The sequence below is a fragment of the Beta vulgaris genome, chromosome 7, assembly GCF_026745355.1.
Source record: "Beta vulgaris subsp. vulgaris cultivar EL10 chromosome 7, EL10.2, whole genome shotgun sequence".
In the NCBI taxonomy this organism is placed as follows: Eukaryota; Viridiplantae; Streptophyta; class Magnoliopsida; order Caryophyllales; family Amaranthaceae; genus Beta; species Beta vulgaris.
The window spans coordinates 57,696,162-57,715,161 of NC_079208.1; the positions used below are offsets into that span (position 1 = coordinate 57,696,162).

At 36.4% G+C, this 19,000-nt stretch overlaps 3 protein-coding genes across 3 annotated transcripts; 2 read left to right on the top strand and 1 right to left on the bottom strand.

Moving 5' to 3' along the window:
* Positions 1-3,468: 3,468 nt before the first annotated feature.
* On the top strand, positions 3,469-5,887 carry LOC104900071 (pentatricopeptide repeat-containing protein At5g59600). The gene has a single exon (XM_010687407.4). It carries the CDS (start codon positions 3,880-3,882, stop codon positions 5,527-5,529), a length of 1,650 nt encoding a protein of 549 aa, XP_010685709.1. The 5' UTR covers positions 3,469-3,879; the 3' UTR covers positions 5,530-5,887.
* Positions 5,888-9,438: 3,551 nt separating this feature from the next.
* On the bottom strand, positions 9,439-12,613 carry LOC104900072 (transcription factor BOA). The gene is made up of 2 exons (XM_010687408.4): positions 11,563-12,613; positions 9,439-10,811 (listed from the first exon to the last, which is right to left on the bottom strand). The coding sequence occupies exon 1, from the start codon at positions 12,522-12,524 to the stop codon at positions 11,610-11,612; it is 915 nt and encodes a 304-aa protein (XP_010685710.2). The 5' UTR covers positions 12,525-12,613; the 3' UTR covers positions 9,439-10,811; positions 11,563-11,609.
* Positions 12,614-16,220: 3,607 nt separating this feature from the next.
* On the top strand, positions 16,221-17,815 carry LOC104900073 (hypothetical protein). Its single transcript, XM_010687409.4, has 2 exons — positions 16,221-16,733; positions 17,511-17,815. The coding sequence occupies exons 1-2, from the start codon at positions 16,347-16,349 to the stop codon at positions 17,673-17,675; spliced, it is 552 nt and encodes a 183-aa protein (XP_010685711.2). The 5' UTR covers positions 16,221-16,346; the 3' UTR covers positions 17,676-17,815.
* Positions 17,816-19,000: the final 1,185 nt, after the last annotated feature.

Sequence of the window (19,000 nt, forward strand, 5' to 3'; positions counted from 1 at the left end):
TTCAATTTTGGGACATCTTTGGACTTCTCCGGGCCTGGTCATATTTTCTCCCGAAACATTCGTAGGAAAGTTGACGTGACTTGTAACGTTGCGCGGGTGCTTGGCACCATTTGTGTTGCTTCGAAAAGCCTCTCAACAATCCATTTGTTCATTTATCGTGAAACCCAAAATTGTCTCATAATGAACATAAAGGCATCCACATAATCGTTCCAAGCCACATGACTTCTTTCCAATGACCTCCCATGTCCCTAGGAGGCTTCCTGTGGCGTTCGGAGCTCGGGCTCCGGGAAAGTCTGAAAGCGTGTATTATAACCTTCAATTTTGGTTGTTTTTAAGACAGTTTCGGAATTCTCCGAGCCTGGTCATATTTTCTTCCGAAACGTTTCTAAGAAAGCCGACGTGAGTTGTAACGTTGCGCGGGTGCTTGACACCATTTTTGTTGCCTCGAAAAAGCCTATAAACACCCCAATTTGTTCATTTCTCGTGAAATCTAAAACTGCCTCGAAATGAACATAAAGGCATCCACATATTCGTTTCAAGCCACATGACTCCTTTCCAATGACGTGCAATTCCCGTAGGAGGCATCCCATGGCATTCGGAGCTCGAGCCACAGGAAAATCCGAAAAGCGTGTATTATAACCTTTAATTTTGGCTGATTTTGGGCCATTTTTTGCCTTCTCCGGGCCCAATCATATTTTCTCCAGAAATATTTCTAGGAGTGTCGACGCGATTGTATCGTTCAGCGAGTGTTTGGTACAATTTGCGTTCCCTCGAAAAGCCTTTGAACACCCCATTCGTTTATTTCTCGTGAAACCTAAAATTGTCTCGAAATGATTGTAAAGACATCCATATATTCGTTCCAAGCCACATGACTCATTTTTAATGACCTCCAATGTCTATAGGAGTCATCCCGTGGCGTTTGGAGCTCAGACCTCTTGAAAGTCTAGAAGGCGTGTATTATAACCTTCAATTTTTGCTGTTTTTGGGACATTTTTGGACTTTTCTGTGCCAGGTCATAATTTCTCCTGAAACATTCCTAGGCAAGTCAACGTGACTTGTGATGTTGCTCGGGTGCTTAACACCATTTGTCTTCCCTCGAAAAGTCTCTGAACACCCCATTTGTTCAGTTCTCGTGAAACCCAAAATTGTCTAGAAATGAGACATCCATATACTCGTTCCAAACCACACGACTCTTTCCAATGACCTCCCATGTCCCTAAAAGGCATCCCGTGGTGTTCGGAGCTTGAGCCCCGGAAAAGTCCGAAAGCGTGTATTTTAACATTCAATTTTGGCTGTTTTTGGGATATTTTTAGACTTCTCCGAGCCTGGTCATATTTTCTCCCGAAACGTTCTTACAAAGGCCGACATGACTTGTAATGTTGCGCGGGTGCTTGACACCATTTGTGTTGCCTCGAAAAGCCTTTAAACACCCCATTTGTTAATTTTCTTGAAACATAAATTGCCTCGAAATGAACATAAAGGCATCCACATATTCGTTCCAAGCCACATGACTCCTTTCTAATGACCTCATATGGCCCTAGGAGGCATCCCGTGGGGTTCGAAGCTCGGGCCCCGAGAAAATCTGAAAGTGTGTATATAACCTTTAATTTTGGTTGTTTTTGGGATTTTTTTGGACTTCTCCGGGTCTGGTCATATTTTCTCCCGAAACTTTCTTAAGAGTGTTCACGTGACTTGTAACGTTGCGCGGGTGCTTAGAATAATTTGCATTGCCTTGAAAAGCCTCTAACATCTCATTTGTTCATTTCTCGTAATACGCAAATTGCCTCTAAATGAACGTAAAGACATCCATATATCATTTTCAAGCCACATTACTCATTTTCAATGACCTACCATGTCCTAGGAGGGATCTCTTGGCGTTCGGAACTCGAGCCCCGGGGAAGTCCGAAAGCGTGTATTATATAACCTTTAATTTTGGCTATTTTTGGGACATTTTTGAAATTCTCCGAGCCTTGTCATATTTTCTCCCGAAATATTCTTAGGAAGGCCGACATGACTTGTAACATTGCGCGATGCTTGGCACCATTTGTGTTGCCTCGAAAAGCCATTAAATACCTCATTTATTCATTTCTCGTGAAATCTAAAATTGTACTGCCTCAAAATGAACGTAAAAGCATCGACATATTTGTTCCAAGCCACATGACTCCTTTCCAATGACCTCTCATGCTCCCAGAAGTCATCTTGTAGCGTTCGGAGAGCGGTCTCTGGAAAGTCCGAAAGCATGTATTATAACCTTCAATTTTGGATGTTTTTGGGACATTTTTTGACTTCTTTAGGTCTGGTCATATTTTCTCCCGAAAAATTTCTAGGAGTGTCGACGTGACTTGTAAAGTTGCGCGGTTGCTTGGCACAATTTGCATTGCCTCGAAAAGCCTTTGAACACCCCATTTGTTCATGTCTCCTGAAACCCAAAATTGCCTCAAAATGAACGTAAAAGCATCCACATATTCGTTCCAAGCCACATGACTCATTTTCAATGTCCCTAGGAGGCAACTTGTGGCGTCCGTAGCTCGGGTCCGAGGAAAGTCCGAAAGTGCGTATTATAACCTTCAATTTTGGCTGTTTTTGGGACATGTTTGGACTTCTTCGGACATAGCCATATCGGGCCACGAGAAAGTACAAAAGCGTGTATTATAACCTTCAATTTTGGTTGTTTTTGGAACATTTTGAATTCTTCCGGGTGTTTGATTCAAGCTATGAAATATGAATAGATTTTTCCAGTGGATCGCGGATCGGAGAAAGTTGACCATTAAGGAAATGGAATGGTAACTACTACCACAAACTAAAGGATTTTGTTACTTGAGGGGGAGAGAGAGGTAACAAATTAAGGGAGTCCATTACCACCAAGTAATGGAATGGATTACCGAGGAGTTCAATCAAACATAAAGAAAGTAAATAGATTATTGATTCCGTTTCTTAGAGCCTAAAAATAGTGAACCAAACAATCTTGGAAGGTGAAAAGGGAACCATGCTGTTAAATATGGGCCTGGGCCGCACCCATCACAGGGAGAGAGAGTCCACTTCACAACACAAAGGAGGTTCCACCTTAAAACCATATGGCAATAAGGGGAGTAACCCCTTTGCATTATAAAGTGAACCCATCTCTCTTATTTAATCAATGTGGGACACTCACATGTGGTGTGCGCTATACATCATAGCTTCAACACTCCCCCTCACATGTGAGGTCCCTTTTTCAATTGGCCCAGAGTAATTAACGGTCCCAGTCGTGGGCCTGGCTCTGATACCATATTTAACATGGTATCAGAGCCGACGGTCTCGGCCCAGGGTATGTGGCCCATTGAATGCAAGATGGAAGGTTTGATCTGTTTGGAGCACGTTGCCCAACAGAATTGTGTCCCAAGTAGGGGTTTGTTGTTGACCTCATGTTGGAAGCCCAAGTAGGGCCAACGAGGTGTATATGACCTATCCAATTGCAAGTTTAAAGGTGGCACACATGTGAGGGGGAGTGTTGAGAGTGTAATCCACATGTGTCCCACATTGGAAGAATTGAAAGTATATGACTAGTATATAAGCTAATGGGTTACTCCACCTATCACCATATGGTTTTAGGATGGAACCCCATTGGACTTGTGTGTGGTCATACTCTTCTCTTGTGTGGGCTTGTGCCGAGCCCACTGAGATTTGTCACATGCCTACATTATAATTAACTCCTGTTAATTAAGCTAATTCATTTCACCATCATATCTTTTCTCTTGAAAATGGCACCTCCCAAAGTTTTGATTTTTGCCTGATAATTATCTCATTATGTGGGCTTACATGGAAAAAAAACTATTGTAATTTGTAACATAATGTTACCGTTAGTTAATCAGTTACTTTCCCGCCATCAAATAAACCACTCAAATGTTTTCAAGTTTCAGAGCAACCACAACCATATTCCTAACATCCTACAAAAATACCCACATCATAAATCTTTCTTTTCATTCATCTTCAGATGCATACATAAAATGCGTCGAAAATTGTTCCCGAAATCGGTCTTTGATGATGGGCAATACATTACATTCTCGTTTGATAATCAATGGCTTAGCTCGTTTGAGTCATGTTTCTTCCAAGCTCATAACAATGTATGTCGAGTGCGGGGTTTTGCGCTTAGCACGCCAAGTGTTTGATGAAATGCCTAAATCAAACTATCCGCGGTGGATAGTTCTTATTGGGGCGTATGCGAAATGTGGGTTTTATAGGCAAGCATTGGAGATTTTTAGGGAAATGCTTGCAGAAGGTGTAAAACCCAACAATTATGTCCTTCCCAGTGCTCTTAAAGCTTGCGCGCATCTAGTTGAATGGCGGAGGGGACAGGAGATACACTGTTTGATCTTGAGAAGTTCATTTGAATGGGATGTGTATGTTAATAGTGCTCTAATAGATATGTACTCGAAATGTGAATTCGTTGGCAAAGCGAGGAAGGTTTTCGACAACATGATTGAAACGGATGTGGTTGCTTTAAATTCTGTGGTAGCAGGGTATGTTCATATAGGGTTAGTGAAGGAGGCATTGAGTTTAGTAGAGAATGTCAAAGGTATGGGATTGAGGCCTAACGTTGTAACATGGAATACTTTAATTGCAGGTTTTTCACAAGCAGGGGATAGTTTAATGGTGGATGAGCTTTTCCAAGTGATGCGCGTTAATAGGATTGAGCCGGATGTGGTATCTTGGACTTCTATCATATCTGGATTTGTGAAGAATTTCCGGAACAATGAAGCTTTTGTCACATTCCGGAAAATGCTGGATTCTGGATGCTTCCCAAATACAAATACAATTAGCAGTCTTTTATCAGCTTGTGCTAATGTAGCAAATGTGACATGGGGGAAGGAGATACATGGATTTGCATTAATGGTTGGCTTTGAGCAGGATATATATGTGCAGAGCGCTCTAATAGACATGTATGCTAAATGTGGGTGTATATTCCAAGCATCGGCATTGTTTCAGAAGATGAGCAAAAGGAATACTCCAACATGGAACTCAATGATCTTTGGTTATGCTAACCATGGTTACTGTATTGAAGCTATAGAACTTTTCAAGAGGATGGAAACCGAGGAGGCAGAGAAGCTCGATCACTTGAGTGTCACTGCAGTGCTAACAGCTTGTAGTCACGGTGGGATGATGGAGCTTGGAAGAAACCTCTTTGAATCAATGCAAGAGAAGTATGAAATCAAGCCTAGACTTGAGCATTATGCCTGTATGGTGGATCTTCTTGGCCGAGCAGGGAAATTAACCGAGGCTTATGATTTGATTGAAACAATGCCTATCGAACCTGATTTGTTCGTTTGGGGAGCATTATTAGGAGCTTGTAGACAGCATGATAACATAGAGCTAGCTGAAGTTGCAGCAAAACACTTGTCTCAACTTGAACCTCAGGGTGCAGGGACAAGTTTGCTGTCGAATTTATATGCTGGAGCAGGAAGTTGGGGAAATGCTGCTAGATTGAAGAAGCTAATGAAGAAGAAGAACAAATTGAAAAGTTTTCCAGCTTGTAGCTGGATAGAGGCTGCTTGAAATAGCAGATTGAATTAGAGCCTTAGAGGTGAGCAGGTGACCATTGGGCCAGGTTTACCCAAGCCCATTTGGCACAGCCCGAAATCTGGGTCAGGCCCGATATCAACCAAGCGCAAACGGGCTTGGAGCAGTGGGTCGTGGGTCGTGGGTTAAGCTTCTAGCCCCTTCAACTCGGATCAACCCAACCCTCCTCACTCAACTCGATTAACCTAATTATTTGTATTACTTATTTAGATATTTTATTACCTTTGTTACTTTTATTTTTTCTGGTTGCGTATTCGTAGTCTTATTAATATCTTTAATATAGTATGCGTACAATTACGTAAAAATATATTATATAAGATCTTATGTCATAACATATATTACCTTCGTTCCTAAATAAGTGTTACATCTACTCTTTCACGCAACATTCCCTTTTGATCATTAATATATTTTATTGCACAAAGTAAAGATAAAAAAGTTATATTTTGAAAGCATACATTGATCCAAATTTAACAAGAACATATAACTATGTTTTTCTTTATATTATAATAACGATTTAACGAGAAAATAGAGTCAAACTTAATTGATGAACAGTCTCAATTTAATTACATGACACTTATTTAAAAACAGAAATAGTATTATAAATTTATAATATATATATTAATGAAAATTTAAGGTCACAATTATTGTAGACATTCCATTCAAGAACAAATTAGAAGAGAGAAAGAATATTTTAAAGACAATGCTTTTAGACTTTTAGTCTTTTACATCAGCACTTAGAACCGTCCCCTTTAACAAATCAAAAGGCCACTTTATCCACTAAGAAAAAATAATATGAGGTGTGAAGTAAAGTGTGATGACCAAACTTTTCTTATGCAAATTTCTTAATACGAAAGCAACACTTTTTGGAATTGTGTCATTTTTTTTGGCTATTATGTCACTTTTACAAATTTAATTTATTTCTACTTTGGAGTTGAATTCTTATCTCATCTTTGCACCCCAATTTGTGATTAGAAATGCAAGTATTTGGTAAATTGTGGTTGTTCCAGATTTTGCAATTTAATGGTACTAATTGTGCTGTTTATTATTTAAATAGTTGGAGCCTTGGAGGCATAAATTATTTGGATATGGCTGTACATTACTAGATGTAATAAGATATGGTGGTCCCTTCTCGATCAATCAGTTGGCAAATGGGGATGTCGATTTAGGTTCTTCACAGGGTCAGATTCCGTGGGTTTTATAGTGACCCCTCATCAAATACTTTTCTTTATGCAAATGGCATTTCACAAATATGGCTCATCCTAACTTTCACTTGTATTTTAAAATGATCCCAATTACGAACTACTTTTTTTCTAGGAAAAATTGACGATAGAGGTTTCAACTTTGGATGATAATTTTTAAAAGGTCTGAACTATTGATTAACCTGTATAGGTCTCAACTTTAGGGGTATTAACTTTTAGCGAGCCTTAGTGACTTGAAATTGGCTTAATATGTCATAACTTGTAAAACTTGGGTAACACCAGAAGGGTTAATTGAGGGAGGGAAGTAGGAAGTAGGAAGTAGGTGAGATTTTTAAAAAAATCGTCAGTTTTAAGTCACCGAGGCCTGCTAAAAGTTGAGACCCAATAAAGTTGAGACCTACACAGGTTAATCAATAGTTCAAACCTTTTAAAAATTATCGCCCAAAGTTCAGACCTCTATTGTCAATTTTTCCTTTTTTCTAATGTAAGAAGAAGGCGTCTTAATCAGATTGGAACTTCGCATAAGTTAACCCGGTCCGGGTTTGCATGCAAGGTCCCTTGGGAGTAGGTGGAATGGTAAGAGCAAATCTCCACTCCCAAAGTGCCTCTAGTGGGGTTTGATCCCACAACCTCAAGATTGTGAGATACAAACCAAACCACTAGAACGTACTACTTGGTTATTACGAATCACTTATCTCTAGCGGTAATATTAAGTTTTCGGCAATATCTTTTTAATAATCTAAACTTTTATTTTTCTTATCAATAATTCATTGTCTATATTTTATAGTTATTTATATATAAGAAAACTAACAGTTCTGCTTAGTTTGAAAAGATCCCTTTAAAGTTGAGACTATTAAAATAAATTCAAAGTCTGGATCATTTTAAATATAGGGTGAAAGTTTATATTTTTTTTGTTCTTTATTGATCTCTAATTTTTCTTTCTATGAGAGTCTACTACTATTAATTTTTACACAACCACTTTTCGTAATATATTTTCTCACCTATCTATTTTTTCACATCATATCGATGATCCCTTGTCTTTCACATACATTTATATTTCCATTGCTTCAATGTGTATCTAAGACATACACTATATAGTCATTAATAAAGATTGGATGAAGTATATATTTTGTATGTACTCAAAATAAACTAATCAACATTCACGTATCGGAATTCAAAAGAGTCCATATGATAATCTAACAGCTAGGCAGCTAAAGCAGAGGGATCTCATACACATGAGCAAAGTGAGCAGATCGCTCAAAGCCCATTTTTTTGGGGTCCCACCTATATATTTTATTTCTATGAGTTTATTAGATGGGAAAAAGTTTCTACATATATTGTTCCAAAATTTTACCCCTATGCTATGTACTTTTTGTTTTCATATATCATAACTTATTTTGATATATCTTACTATTTTGTAATATCTAAGGTGTCTCGTTATTAAAAATAAAGATTTGAAAAGTTAATAATTTTTTCAATTTTTATTCTAAAAATTAATTTAGTTATCAAGAATATGGAATTGTAGATCCTTTTTATGTATTCCCATAGAGCCCATGTTTAATATCCGACATAGGATCCCAAATTTATTGGAGACCACCTTTTGGTATGTTAAATGTAACCTCAGCTAGTTAGATTAACATGCTGGATTGCCGGAGAAAGTTCATCAAGTCCCATACCAAACCAACGAAATATGTCTGTTGTGCAAAGTATAACCTTGCCACTTGCTCATTATTATGATATTTTGCCATGTTAAGGCCTGTTTTCCCCAGCTTATTTTCAGTTCAGATCAGTTCAATTCAGTTCAGATCAGTTCAGTTCAGCTCCGTTCAGTTCAGTTCAGTTCAGCTCTTGACAATACTTTTACTCTCAAATATCACTATTCATTTCAGTTCAGTTCAGTTCAGTTCAGTTCGGTTCAATTCAGTTCAGCTGTTTTATGCCGAAGAGAACAAGCCCTTAGTTCCTAAACTAGTTAGGTGATTAGTCACTTGTTTCATATGTAAACCAACCAACCATCTTAGCTTATCCAAACGAGCAACTAAAATGCACAAAGATCTTTATGTGGAAAAGAACTAAAGGCGTAAGATGTTCACAACTTATACTTGATAGACATTAGCTGATACTTGATACTCACAGTTTGATTCACATGATATCGTACAATAATTAGAAAGACAAATTTACGGGAGATCTAATGTTAGCAAAACTTTACATCAATTTCACCAAAAAAAAAAAAAACTTTACATCAAAATTAGCAACCTGCTGAGTGATTCCAATTCACCCAATGTCTTTTGGGTTTTGACAAATTACAGAGATGATCCTTGATATCAATAAAGTTTGGTTCACTTGGTAAGTATCTACCTTCTATAGTTAACACCAGGGGTTTGAAACCTATCAAGTAAGGGACTGTTTTATTCCGCATAAAACAACTGAATTGAACTAAACTGATTGCAATTGAACTTAAGTAAATTATAACTAATAGTAATGCTAATAAATAAATTAAGAATTGAACTGATTGCAACCGAACTGGTTGCAACTGAACTGATTGCAACTGAACTTAACTGAAAATAAATTCGATGAACTTTGTGAGTAAGATTCCTTGAACCTTTTTCCCACTTCTTGTAGATGGCAAAAACAAAGATAACAAATTCACAAGGATTGAAGTTTGATTAGCGATCACAAACTATCCTTCGTTATGAAAACGCCTACGAAGTGGAACGTTATTCTTCTTCCTTTTTGTTTTTCATTTCTTTAGAGGGGGGCGGGGGGTTGGTTTCAGTCACCAACAGTCTAAAACAGTGATTGAATCATTCAAACACTTGAAGCTTGAAAGAAATGGACCACAAAGCCACTTGATTCTTGAAGTTTATCTACAAGGACCACTTGCACTTTCCAAAAAAAGCCGGGTCCCTTGGTAAACCCTAAATTTATGATCAGAAGTTGAGCTTACGAGAATCTCATGTAAAGGTGCATAGAAAGATAAGTGGCATCTTCCCCCTTTGCAATTTCAGTATTATGGTCCATGGAACATAGATCTTCTTTCTTACTAACTAGGTTCTACTCAATCAAATATCAGGTGCAAGCATCAAATTCACTGCACAAATACCTTATACCAGCTGATATTTTGTCCACAAACACCACTGAAACTAACTTGTGAACGTTCGTTTCTCCCGATCACACAGTACTAGATTCATACTACCCTGAACTACAAGAGCATCATACCACTCCCCCCTAGAAACAAGGAAATATAAAACTTTAAATCCAACCCACATCTTCAGAGAACCTGTGTAGTACCATAGTCTAAATCAATATCCTGCTGCCCTAATTTCTATTTCAAGATCATGACACATAAGCTACCAAGTACCAACGAAAATGGTAATTCGGTAAATGACAAACTGTTTGTTACGAGCAAGAGAGAGCATTTAGGTTTTCCGATTGCACAGGCTCCACCCCATTTCCTCTCTCTTGTTTGCTAACAAACCGTTTGCTCTTTAGTCCTACTCCTATTTAAACATAAAACCCAAAACACCGCCCTATTGTTTCCTTTGATGCATCCCCAACTGTTGATCTCGTTCCCTTTGAGAGAAGTAAAGCAAAAGGAAGATAAAAAAATATATATGAAAAAGAAGGCCTATCTGCAATGGGAGCAAACAAAATTGTGAGAGAAAATAAACTCAATGTACATGTATACCGAACAGGCAGAGGAGGATAGCAGAGTTGTTAGATAATCTGTTCATCTTTCTTGTGTTGCTTCAGCTTGAAAGCTGAAAAGGAAGATACAATGTTATGCTTGAATCAATTGTACATCGATCTCAGGAACACGTCAGAAACATATTCTTGAGTCCGTGTGGTATATGTAGCCTAAATGAACCATTCTAGAATTCTTTCCTCTACACAAATGTGACAGCGGAAAGATATACACCAGACAAGGAGTCCTGACTCCTTCAGACTTGATCATAAGGCATTTATACATTACAGACATCTCCCTCAATTGATCCCGTGTCGCTTGTGTGAAGCATTGCCATGTTCTGAAGTGCATTTCCAAGTGTTCAACCACTTAATCTGAAATCAACAAAGAATAATCTATTTTAAAGAATTTGATAAGGAAATAAGATGGAAAATTTTGCAGCATGCTATATAACCTACAAGATCAAGCACAACGTTCGACAAAAGAAAATTTGATTCGATATAGAAACAAAGTCTTGCCACTTCATCAGCAGCAAAACAAACACCTCCATCCTCGTTTAATCATAACATTGTTCGTCTTAATCAGTACTCAGTTTAATAGCTAAAACATCATTTTCAATGAGCAAAGATCAGGTGAAGCGAACAGGATCTAGCACTAACAATTATCTACGAAAGAACGGGTAACATACATCAGTTTAACCTCCAAAATCATGGTAAAACCAATAATTTAAGTTGGTAATTTCTCTGAACTTCAAAAGAGGCTATAACATAAGCACTTATCAGGATTCAGGGTAGCTCTTTTTTCTTCCTTTCCAACACATCTCACTAAGCTAAACAAGTTCAAAATTTCGAAACTAATCTAGCATAAAATTCCAATTACCCAAACACCTCTCTAATTCAATGAATCCACCAATCAAATCTGACAAATCAACCCAATAATCTAACATCACCAAATCAAAATTTTCAGAATACACACAAATTCATCAGAAAGATACACAAATAATTACACAAAAAACATATCAGTAAACACACTGATCAATCAATCACCAAATCATGATCATCTGAAACACAAAGAATAACAATCTCAAATCCAATTAAACCAAGTGAAACAAAAAAAGTTAATTACCTTTCTGAAAAAATATCTCAAAGATCCAAAATTCTGTCCTTTAATCTTCAATTATCACCAGGAGAAACATGAGTAGGATGATGATAAGACATAACTGAACCATACCTATTCCCTGATTGCATCATCATCCCATTCCCATTCCCATTCCCATTACTATACTGTTGGTGTTGATTGTGATTATAATGATTACTAGTATGCGGCTGATTATGACTATAACTATGTGATTCAAACCCATTCCTACTATAATTCCCCATCATCCCCATCATTGGTACCGGTACCGGCATCACCCGTACCGTCACCGACATCCCTCCATTTCCATTCCCATTCCCATTTCCATTTTCCGACGACGAATTCGAGCTCGAACCTCCTTGCATCCGCTTCAAATAAAGCCGATATTTCTGTAAATGACTAGCTACATTCTCTCTAGTCAATCCTTCCACATTCATCAGCTGCATAATTGTTTTCGGAACCGCGTTTTTAATGCCTAAATGTCCAACTACATCAACAAACCTCTTATGCAATTGTGGCGTCCACACTAATCTTGCTCTCTTCACCGCCTTATCTCCGCCGGAACCACCACCACCGCCGCCATCTTCCGCCGCCTCCGCCGCCGCAGAGTCGGCGTCTTCCGGCGATTCGTTTCGCCGCTGCTTCTTGTTATTCTCCGATTCGTCGTCGTTTTGTTCATCTTCTTCTCCGTCTTCGTCGTCGTCGTAAGACTTGTAATTCGAGCCACGGATGAGCGAGACTGTTTCCTTGGAAGCTTGTGATACTTCAATGGAAGTACGGTAGGGTTCCGGCCTAATATTAAACGCCGTTAAAAGTCCTAACGGAATTAAACCTTGACTTAACGGAGTTATGTCATCGGCGTTAGGTAAACCTGATTCCCATTCGTATACTCTCTCGTCGTCTTCTTCTACGCCGTTAAGTTTGCCGTTATAGTCTCCGTTTACTTCTCCCATTAGAAAGAAGGAAAGGTTGGTGTTTTTTTTGGTTTTTAGAGAGAGAAAATAATAAGGGGGTGTTTGGATGATTGGAAAAACTTTAGTTAAAGGAAAGGGTGGAAAAAAGTGCATGTATTAAATCTTTAATTGGTTGCCTACGTGGACGGTTTTGCTAGATATTTTTGATACTCTTTGTAATTTGTATGATTGCCTTATATCTAAAATCCTACTGTCTTAAATTCATTGAAAATCAATATCTGTAAATATCTAAAGTAAAAGTACTACAATTAGTATTATTTGGTCAAAGGATGTTCTTTACTCTTATTTGATTAATATGTTTTTTATTACTTTGCATAAAAGTGTGTATTTTTTTATTATATTTTTTGGGTTGACAAAAATAGATTTTTTTTTTGTTATTATCAATTTTTATGTATTGGAAAAATCTTTATTCACTTTATTATACTCTATTTAAAATACTATATCGAAAAGTGTTATTATGTCGAATTAAAGATGCGCTGGTAAAAATAGTAAATATTGTTTGAGTAGTAGGGATTAAGAATTTTTTTGAATAAGTTGCTTGAGATCTTAGTTCTAATAAAACGTGTTAACACTGATAGATTAGATTAGGTTACTAGTTACTTGAGCATATAGTATTATTTGATACTCCCTCTGTTTTTTTTTATCATTCCTACTTTTCTGTGCGTGTCTTCCAATGCACGTTTTAAAACTTAAATATCTTTCATTATATATTAGTAAAAATTATAACGATTGAATATTAATAAAGTACTAATTGAGACGAATCAAACAAGACCCTACATGACTATGTTTTTTCTTATAAATTGAGAACATTTGAGAAGATTCTCTCTATGCATGAATAGTGTCAAGATTCCAAGTGAGAAAGATAAAAAAAAACAGAGGGAGTAGATAGGAATAGAGACAAAGGGTTAAGAGGTACTCCTTCTGTTTTTTTTTTACCTTTCTCACTTGGAATCTTGACACTATTCATGCATAGAGAGAATCTTCTCAAATATTCTCAATTTATAAGAAAAAACATAGTCATGTGGGGTCTTGTTTGATTCGTCTCAATTAGTACTTTATTAATATTCAATCGTTATAATTTTTACTAATATATAATGGAAGATGCGCACAGAAAAGTAGGAATAATGATAAAAAAAACAGAGGGAGTAGCTAGGTATTTGTGAACGACTAATAGAATTAAGAGGGGTGTTTGGCAATTAGAGTTTTGGAGTACAAAGAGAGTTTTAGACCATTTTTAGAGTTTTAACTAGTCAAAAACTTTAGACGTTTGGTAAAAGAGAGTTTTAGAGATAGTTTTGAAAAAAAAAAAACTCTCAAAATGAAATAGGAGCTTTTTCTTTAAAAGATTAAGTGGAAATATGTTCAATGACTTTTTTTTTCCTCTACACCCTCTTGCAACAAAAAAAATAATACAAAAATAATTAAAAATTAAATAAGTGATCAATAGATGATTAGATTGGACGGTTTTAATGGAGGTCATAATAATAATAAAATCCTAAATGATTTACCATGGTTTAGGCTATGTTCAGTTCGCCTTATTTTTGCTTATTTCAGATATAATCAGATCAGATCAGATCAGAAAAAATAAGTCCAGATCAGATTTGTCAGTTTTTAAACTTATTTTTACTATTAAATATGTTTCATTACATATTAGTAAAAATTATAATAATTGAATATTAATAAAGTATTCATTGAGACGAATCAAATAAGACCCCACATGACTATATTTTTTCTTATATATTGAGAGAAATCTAAAAGATAAGATCTTGTAATCAGATCAGTTCAGAAAAAATAAGTTCAGATCAGATTAGAAAAAATAAGTTCAGATCAGATCAGATAAGTTCAGATCAGAAAATTTCAGGTGAACTAAACATAGCCTTAAGCTGACGCATAATCTTCTAGGACAACAGTAGAGCATTTACCGGCTAACAAATCAATAAATGAAACGTGGAATTTTTATGCACTTTTTATGCCACGTAGGATTTTTGTAAAAAGGGGTGTTTTTGGCAATACACCGACCATAATGGTGTGACTTTTAGTAAGTGACAGACCAATAAGGAGAGAGAATATTGGTGTACAGCTGTCATGGTGGATAGTGAAAGAAGATGGATCGTTGGATGGAAGAGAGAGAAACAAAGAAAGAGATCGGACGGTGGAGGAAGGGATTCGTAAGTGAGTGAAGGAATGCCGCAATTTTGGTTTAGGGAAGTGACGAAATAAATGACGTGGGATAATTAGAAACAGTAGAAATTGCTGATTTTCACGTGGATTGTAGGGTTTTTGCATGTGCTGCAACACAAGTGGGCTCATGGGCTGGGCTGGACTGGGCTGGGCTATGATAGAAAAGCCCGACATAAGATTCACATGGGTGAGAAGTTAAAACATTAGTATTTTTTATTGGTAAAATATTGGCTAGAGAACACTCAATAAGGTTGGTTTTATAGTGGATTGATGGATTAGGAGCTTGATTCATAAGTCATAAGGCCTTAACCCACTTGCTAGGTGGACTAGTCTATACCAAGTGCTTATTGCCTAAGTCGAAAACGAAATTGGGCAAAAAATGTAGACACTTGTAGCAACAAATTTAGATATACGTCTTTTGTTTTTTGTCTTTAGAAAATGCTAATTTTTTCTTATTGTTTTTTTTAAAAAAATGTAAGGAGAAAAACTATTAGGAGACCCTCCTCTCATGAGTGGAACATCGTTTACAAGAATGGAAGGTAAAGCAGAATTGTTATAAGGATAAATACCAAAAGGATTGGTTTTGAGTTGGTACTTATTGGTTTGGGCTGAAATGAGTAGGGTTGAAATTGATTACTTTGGTTACTGGGTTGGGTTAGTTCAAGTTGAAAAATTATTGGGTCTTAATCGAGTCAACCTGTCTTGTCGGGTTGGGCCTTGCTTGGGTAGGATCGCATTCTGTTTGAGTCAACTTGGTGTAGGTTGTAAGCAAGTTAAAGCAGATTAGTGTGATTGCGGATTGACTTTGGGTCGACTCATATTGGGTAACAAATTATTATGGGTTTGCTCATTTTGGGTTTAGGTTGCATTATCGGACCTATAGGGTCGGGTTACTTTCGGATTAGAACACATTCTAAGAATGCTAAATTGGTTGCTATTATGGGTGATAATGAGTCTAGCCTGTTTGTGAATAGTTCAGGATTGACTCGGTCAAATCTCAGCTCGCGGTGGCCAGACTCGAATTCGGACTCGCTCGAAACTTTAACAAGCTGAGGTGAGATAGGCAAATCCCGGCTGAAAAGCTCGTGAAGAAGCTCGATTATACTTTTATAATGAAAAAAAAATCATATATATACAAAAACATATTAACCTAGATATCACACAATAATAAGTTAATAGTTCCATTGTCTAAAAGAAAACCTATAAATCTCAAATATTAAAAAAGAAAAATAAAGAAAACATGTAAAAATTAGGGGGTAATAAAGAGTCAAGATTGTTCGTGAACAGTTTGAGGCTTTGAGCTCGACTCGCTTAACATTTGGCAAACCCCAGCTCAAACAAAGTTCGGCTCGAGCTTGAATAAGCTTAAACGAATACAAGCCAAGCCAAGCAAAGCACAGTTCGGGCTCGGCTCAATCGATAAGCAGCCATAGGTGGTACTTGGTATATGTTTTTGATCCAAAAGATTCTTAATTGATATGCTCATTGTCGGGTTGCAAGTTCGGTTTTGGGTTCGGGCAAGTTAGTCACAAAATAATTTCCTCCTCATCTTACCTCAACCAAACAGAAAGACGATTGTTTGATGAGTAGCCAAAGGAGGTGAAAAGTATCAAATGAATCATGGCTACTGCCACTACTATATCACCTCTATTTCCTCTCTCAACACCAATTCATAACAACAAAAACAATTTCTTTTCCACCTTCAAATCAAACCTCATAAATTATCATAATTTCCCTACTTCTTCCAGCAACAAATCTTCATACCAACCACACATTTCACTTGTCACCTTATCCAAACACAAAACCTTCCATTTTCAAAACCCAATTACTAAAAAACCCAGAAATTTGATAGTTTCATCTGCTACTTCTTCTGAAGATGCTGCTGTTATTCCAACTGAAACTACACAACAAATAGTGTCTGCAACTTCTGGAGATGAAACTGTTTCCACTGTCATTTCAACTCTTTTGTTCATTGCTTTTATTGCCCTCTCTATCCTCACTATTGGGGTAATCAATTTCTTGCTTAATTTTGTCAATTTTATCTAAAGATTGAATTTTTATGTTGGTTTTGATAATTGGGGAGCAGATTATATACATTGCAATTTGCAGTTTGCAGTTTGCAGTTTGCTTAATATTGAAATTTAATCTAAAGATTGAATTTTTATATTTGTTCTGATAATTGGGGAGCAGATTATATACACAGATTCTTGCTTAATATTGTAAATTTTGTTGTCAATTTTTTCTAAAGATTGAATTTTTATATTTGTTTTGATAATTGGGGAGCAGATTATATACATTGCAGTGACAGATTTCTTGCTTAATATTGTAATTTTTTTTTTTGTCAATTTTATCTAAAGATTGAATTTTTATATTTGTTTTGATAATCGGGGAGCAGATTATATACATTGCAGTTACAGATTTCTTGCTTAATATTGTAAATAATTTGTCAATTTTATCTAAAGATTGAATTTTTATATTTGTTTTGATAATTGGGGAGCAGATTATATACATTGCAGTGACAGATTTCTTGCTTAATATTGTAAAATTTTGTTGCCAATTTTATCTAAAGATTGAATTTTTATATTTGTTTTGATAATTGAGGAGCAATTTATAAATTTTTTGCTTAATTTTGTAATTTTTTTTGTCAATTTCATGTTAAGATTGAATTTCTATGTTTGTTTTGATAATTGGGGTATACGTTGCAGATTTGTTAATATTGTAAATTTTTTGTCAATTGTATCTAACGATTGAATTTTTATGTTTGTTTTGATTATTGTTGAGCAGGTTATATACATTGCAGTGACAGATTTCTTGCTGAAGAGAGAGAAAGATAAGTTTGAGAAAGAAGAAGAAGCCAAAAAAAAGAAGGGTGGGAAGAAGACTAAAGTGAGAGCTAGAACAGGTCCTAGAGGTTTTGGTCAGAAGGTTGAGGAAGAAGAAGATGATTAGAATCAATTTTTGGGAAATTTTTGAGTCTTGTTGATTTCTGGTCAATTGTACACTAAACATTTAGTGATTAGCGGGATAATTTTATTTGGGCATTATTAATCTCCCAAAATGATTCAAACAATTATAATCACTCACAATCACATCATATGACATGATTTTATTCATAAACTAGTTATGAGGCATGGGCTACGCCCTGGATAAGAAAGAATTTCATTTATTAATATAATACTTTATGGTAATAACCTTAAATATAATTTAGTCCAATGGTTAAGACTTTAGTTTATGTACGTGAGGTCATGGGATCAAATACATTGCATCAAGCATATTTGTAGTTTCACAATTGCACAGTTACCAGCAGACTTGTTAAGGAGTGTAGTTCGAAAATATTCCTTTTGATAGCTGCTGGAGTAATCAACTGATCTCCCATAATAAGCAAATATTGTTCCATAGAATTCTGAATTAATATTATCCTACTCATTATTTCCTTCAAGCAAAACCTGCACTTCAGCCTGTATAGCAACAACATTGAATACTGCAAAATGCACTGTTGCAAACCCATCTCGACATGGAACATTAATTGATAGGAGCTTGTCACAATAGTAGTCCATGTTACTATTATTCCAATTCCAACAGATCTTCCCATTGCTGATCTCAAGATCTTCATCTTTCCCACTGCTGTTGTTAAGGTCTCGACGATACCTGTCTTTGAGATATAGACATATAGAGAAGTCTGTCACGGCTGGAATAACACGGGGAGGGCCTGTTAGAGTTATAGTCTCATTTGATTTCTTTGATTCAGAAATTTGAGGCTCGCGGTCATATATATACAAAATGATCACCCAGTTCCTTTCCTTGAGTGACATGAATCGTGCCATAAAGTTCAGAACGCCTATCATCATTGGCGGTCTTGGTGAAACTCACAGAGAACACCTCAAGCATAGATGTTCGGGGAACACCAGGGAAACCGTAGTCACAAAGTTCCTGGTCCATATCCTGAAATAACAAAGCATTCAATATTTGTATTGGTGTGTGATCAGTAATTATTGAAACTGCAAAGAATATGATACAATTCAAGTTATGTTCCCAAAGCAACCAGACAAGTTAGTATGTAGTTACTAATCACCAACTCACCATATGTATGTAAGCAAAAAGTAATAGATAGATAACTGAAGAAATTACAGCAAGTTATTTCATGAATAGCCTTGCATTACATTCTACTTAGTACAGTATACATCATAGCTATCGAAAGCTGTGAGATTGTAACCTTGATTTCAGTAATATATCAAAACCTTTCTCTCTAAAAGTTTCTGCCTTTATTGTGTGAT

Coding starts and splice junctions, on each gene's coding strand:
- LOC104900071 (XM_010687407.4), top strand. CDS start 3,880: ATGTTTTCAAGTTTCAGAGCAACCACAACCATATTCCTAACATCCTAC.
- LOC104900072 (XM_010687408.4), bottom strand. CDS start 12,524: ATGGGAGAAGTAAACGGAGACTATAACGGCAAACTTAACGGCGTAGAA.
- LOC104900073 (XM_010687409.4), top strand. CDS start 16,347: ATGGCTACTGCCACTACTATATCACCTCTATTTCCTCTCTCAACACCA. Junction 16,734..17,510: donor TCTCTATCCTCACTATTGGG/GTAATCAATTTC, acceptor ATTGTTGAGCAG/GTTATATACATTGCAGTGAC.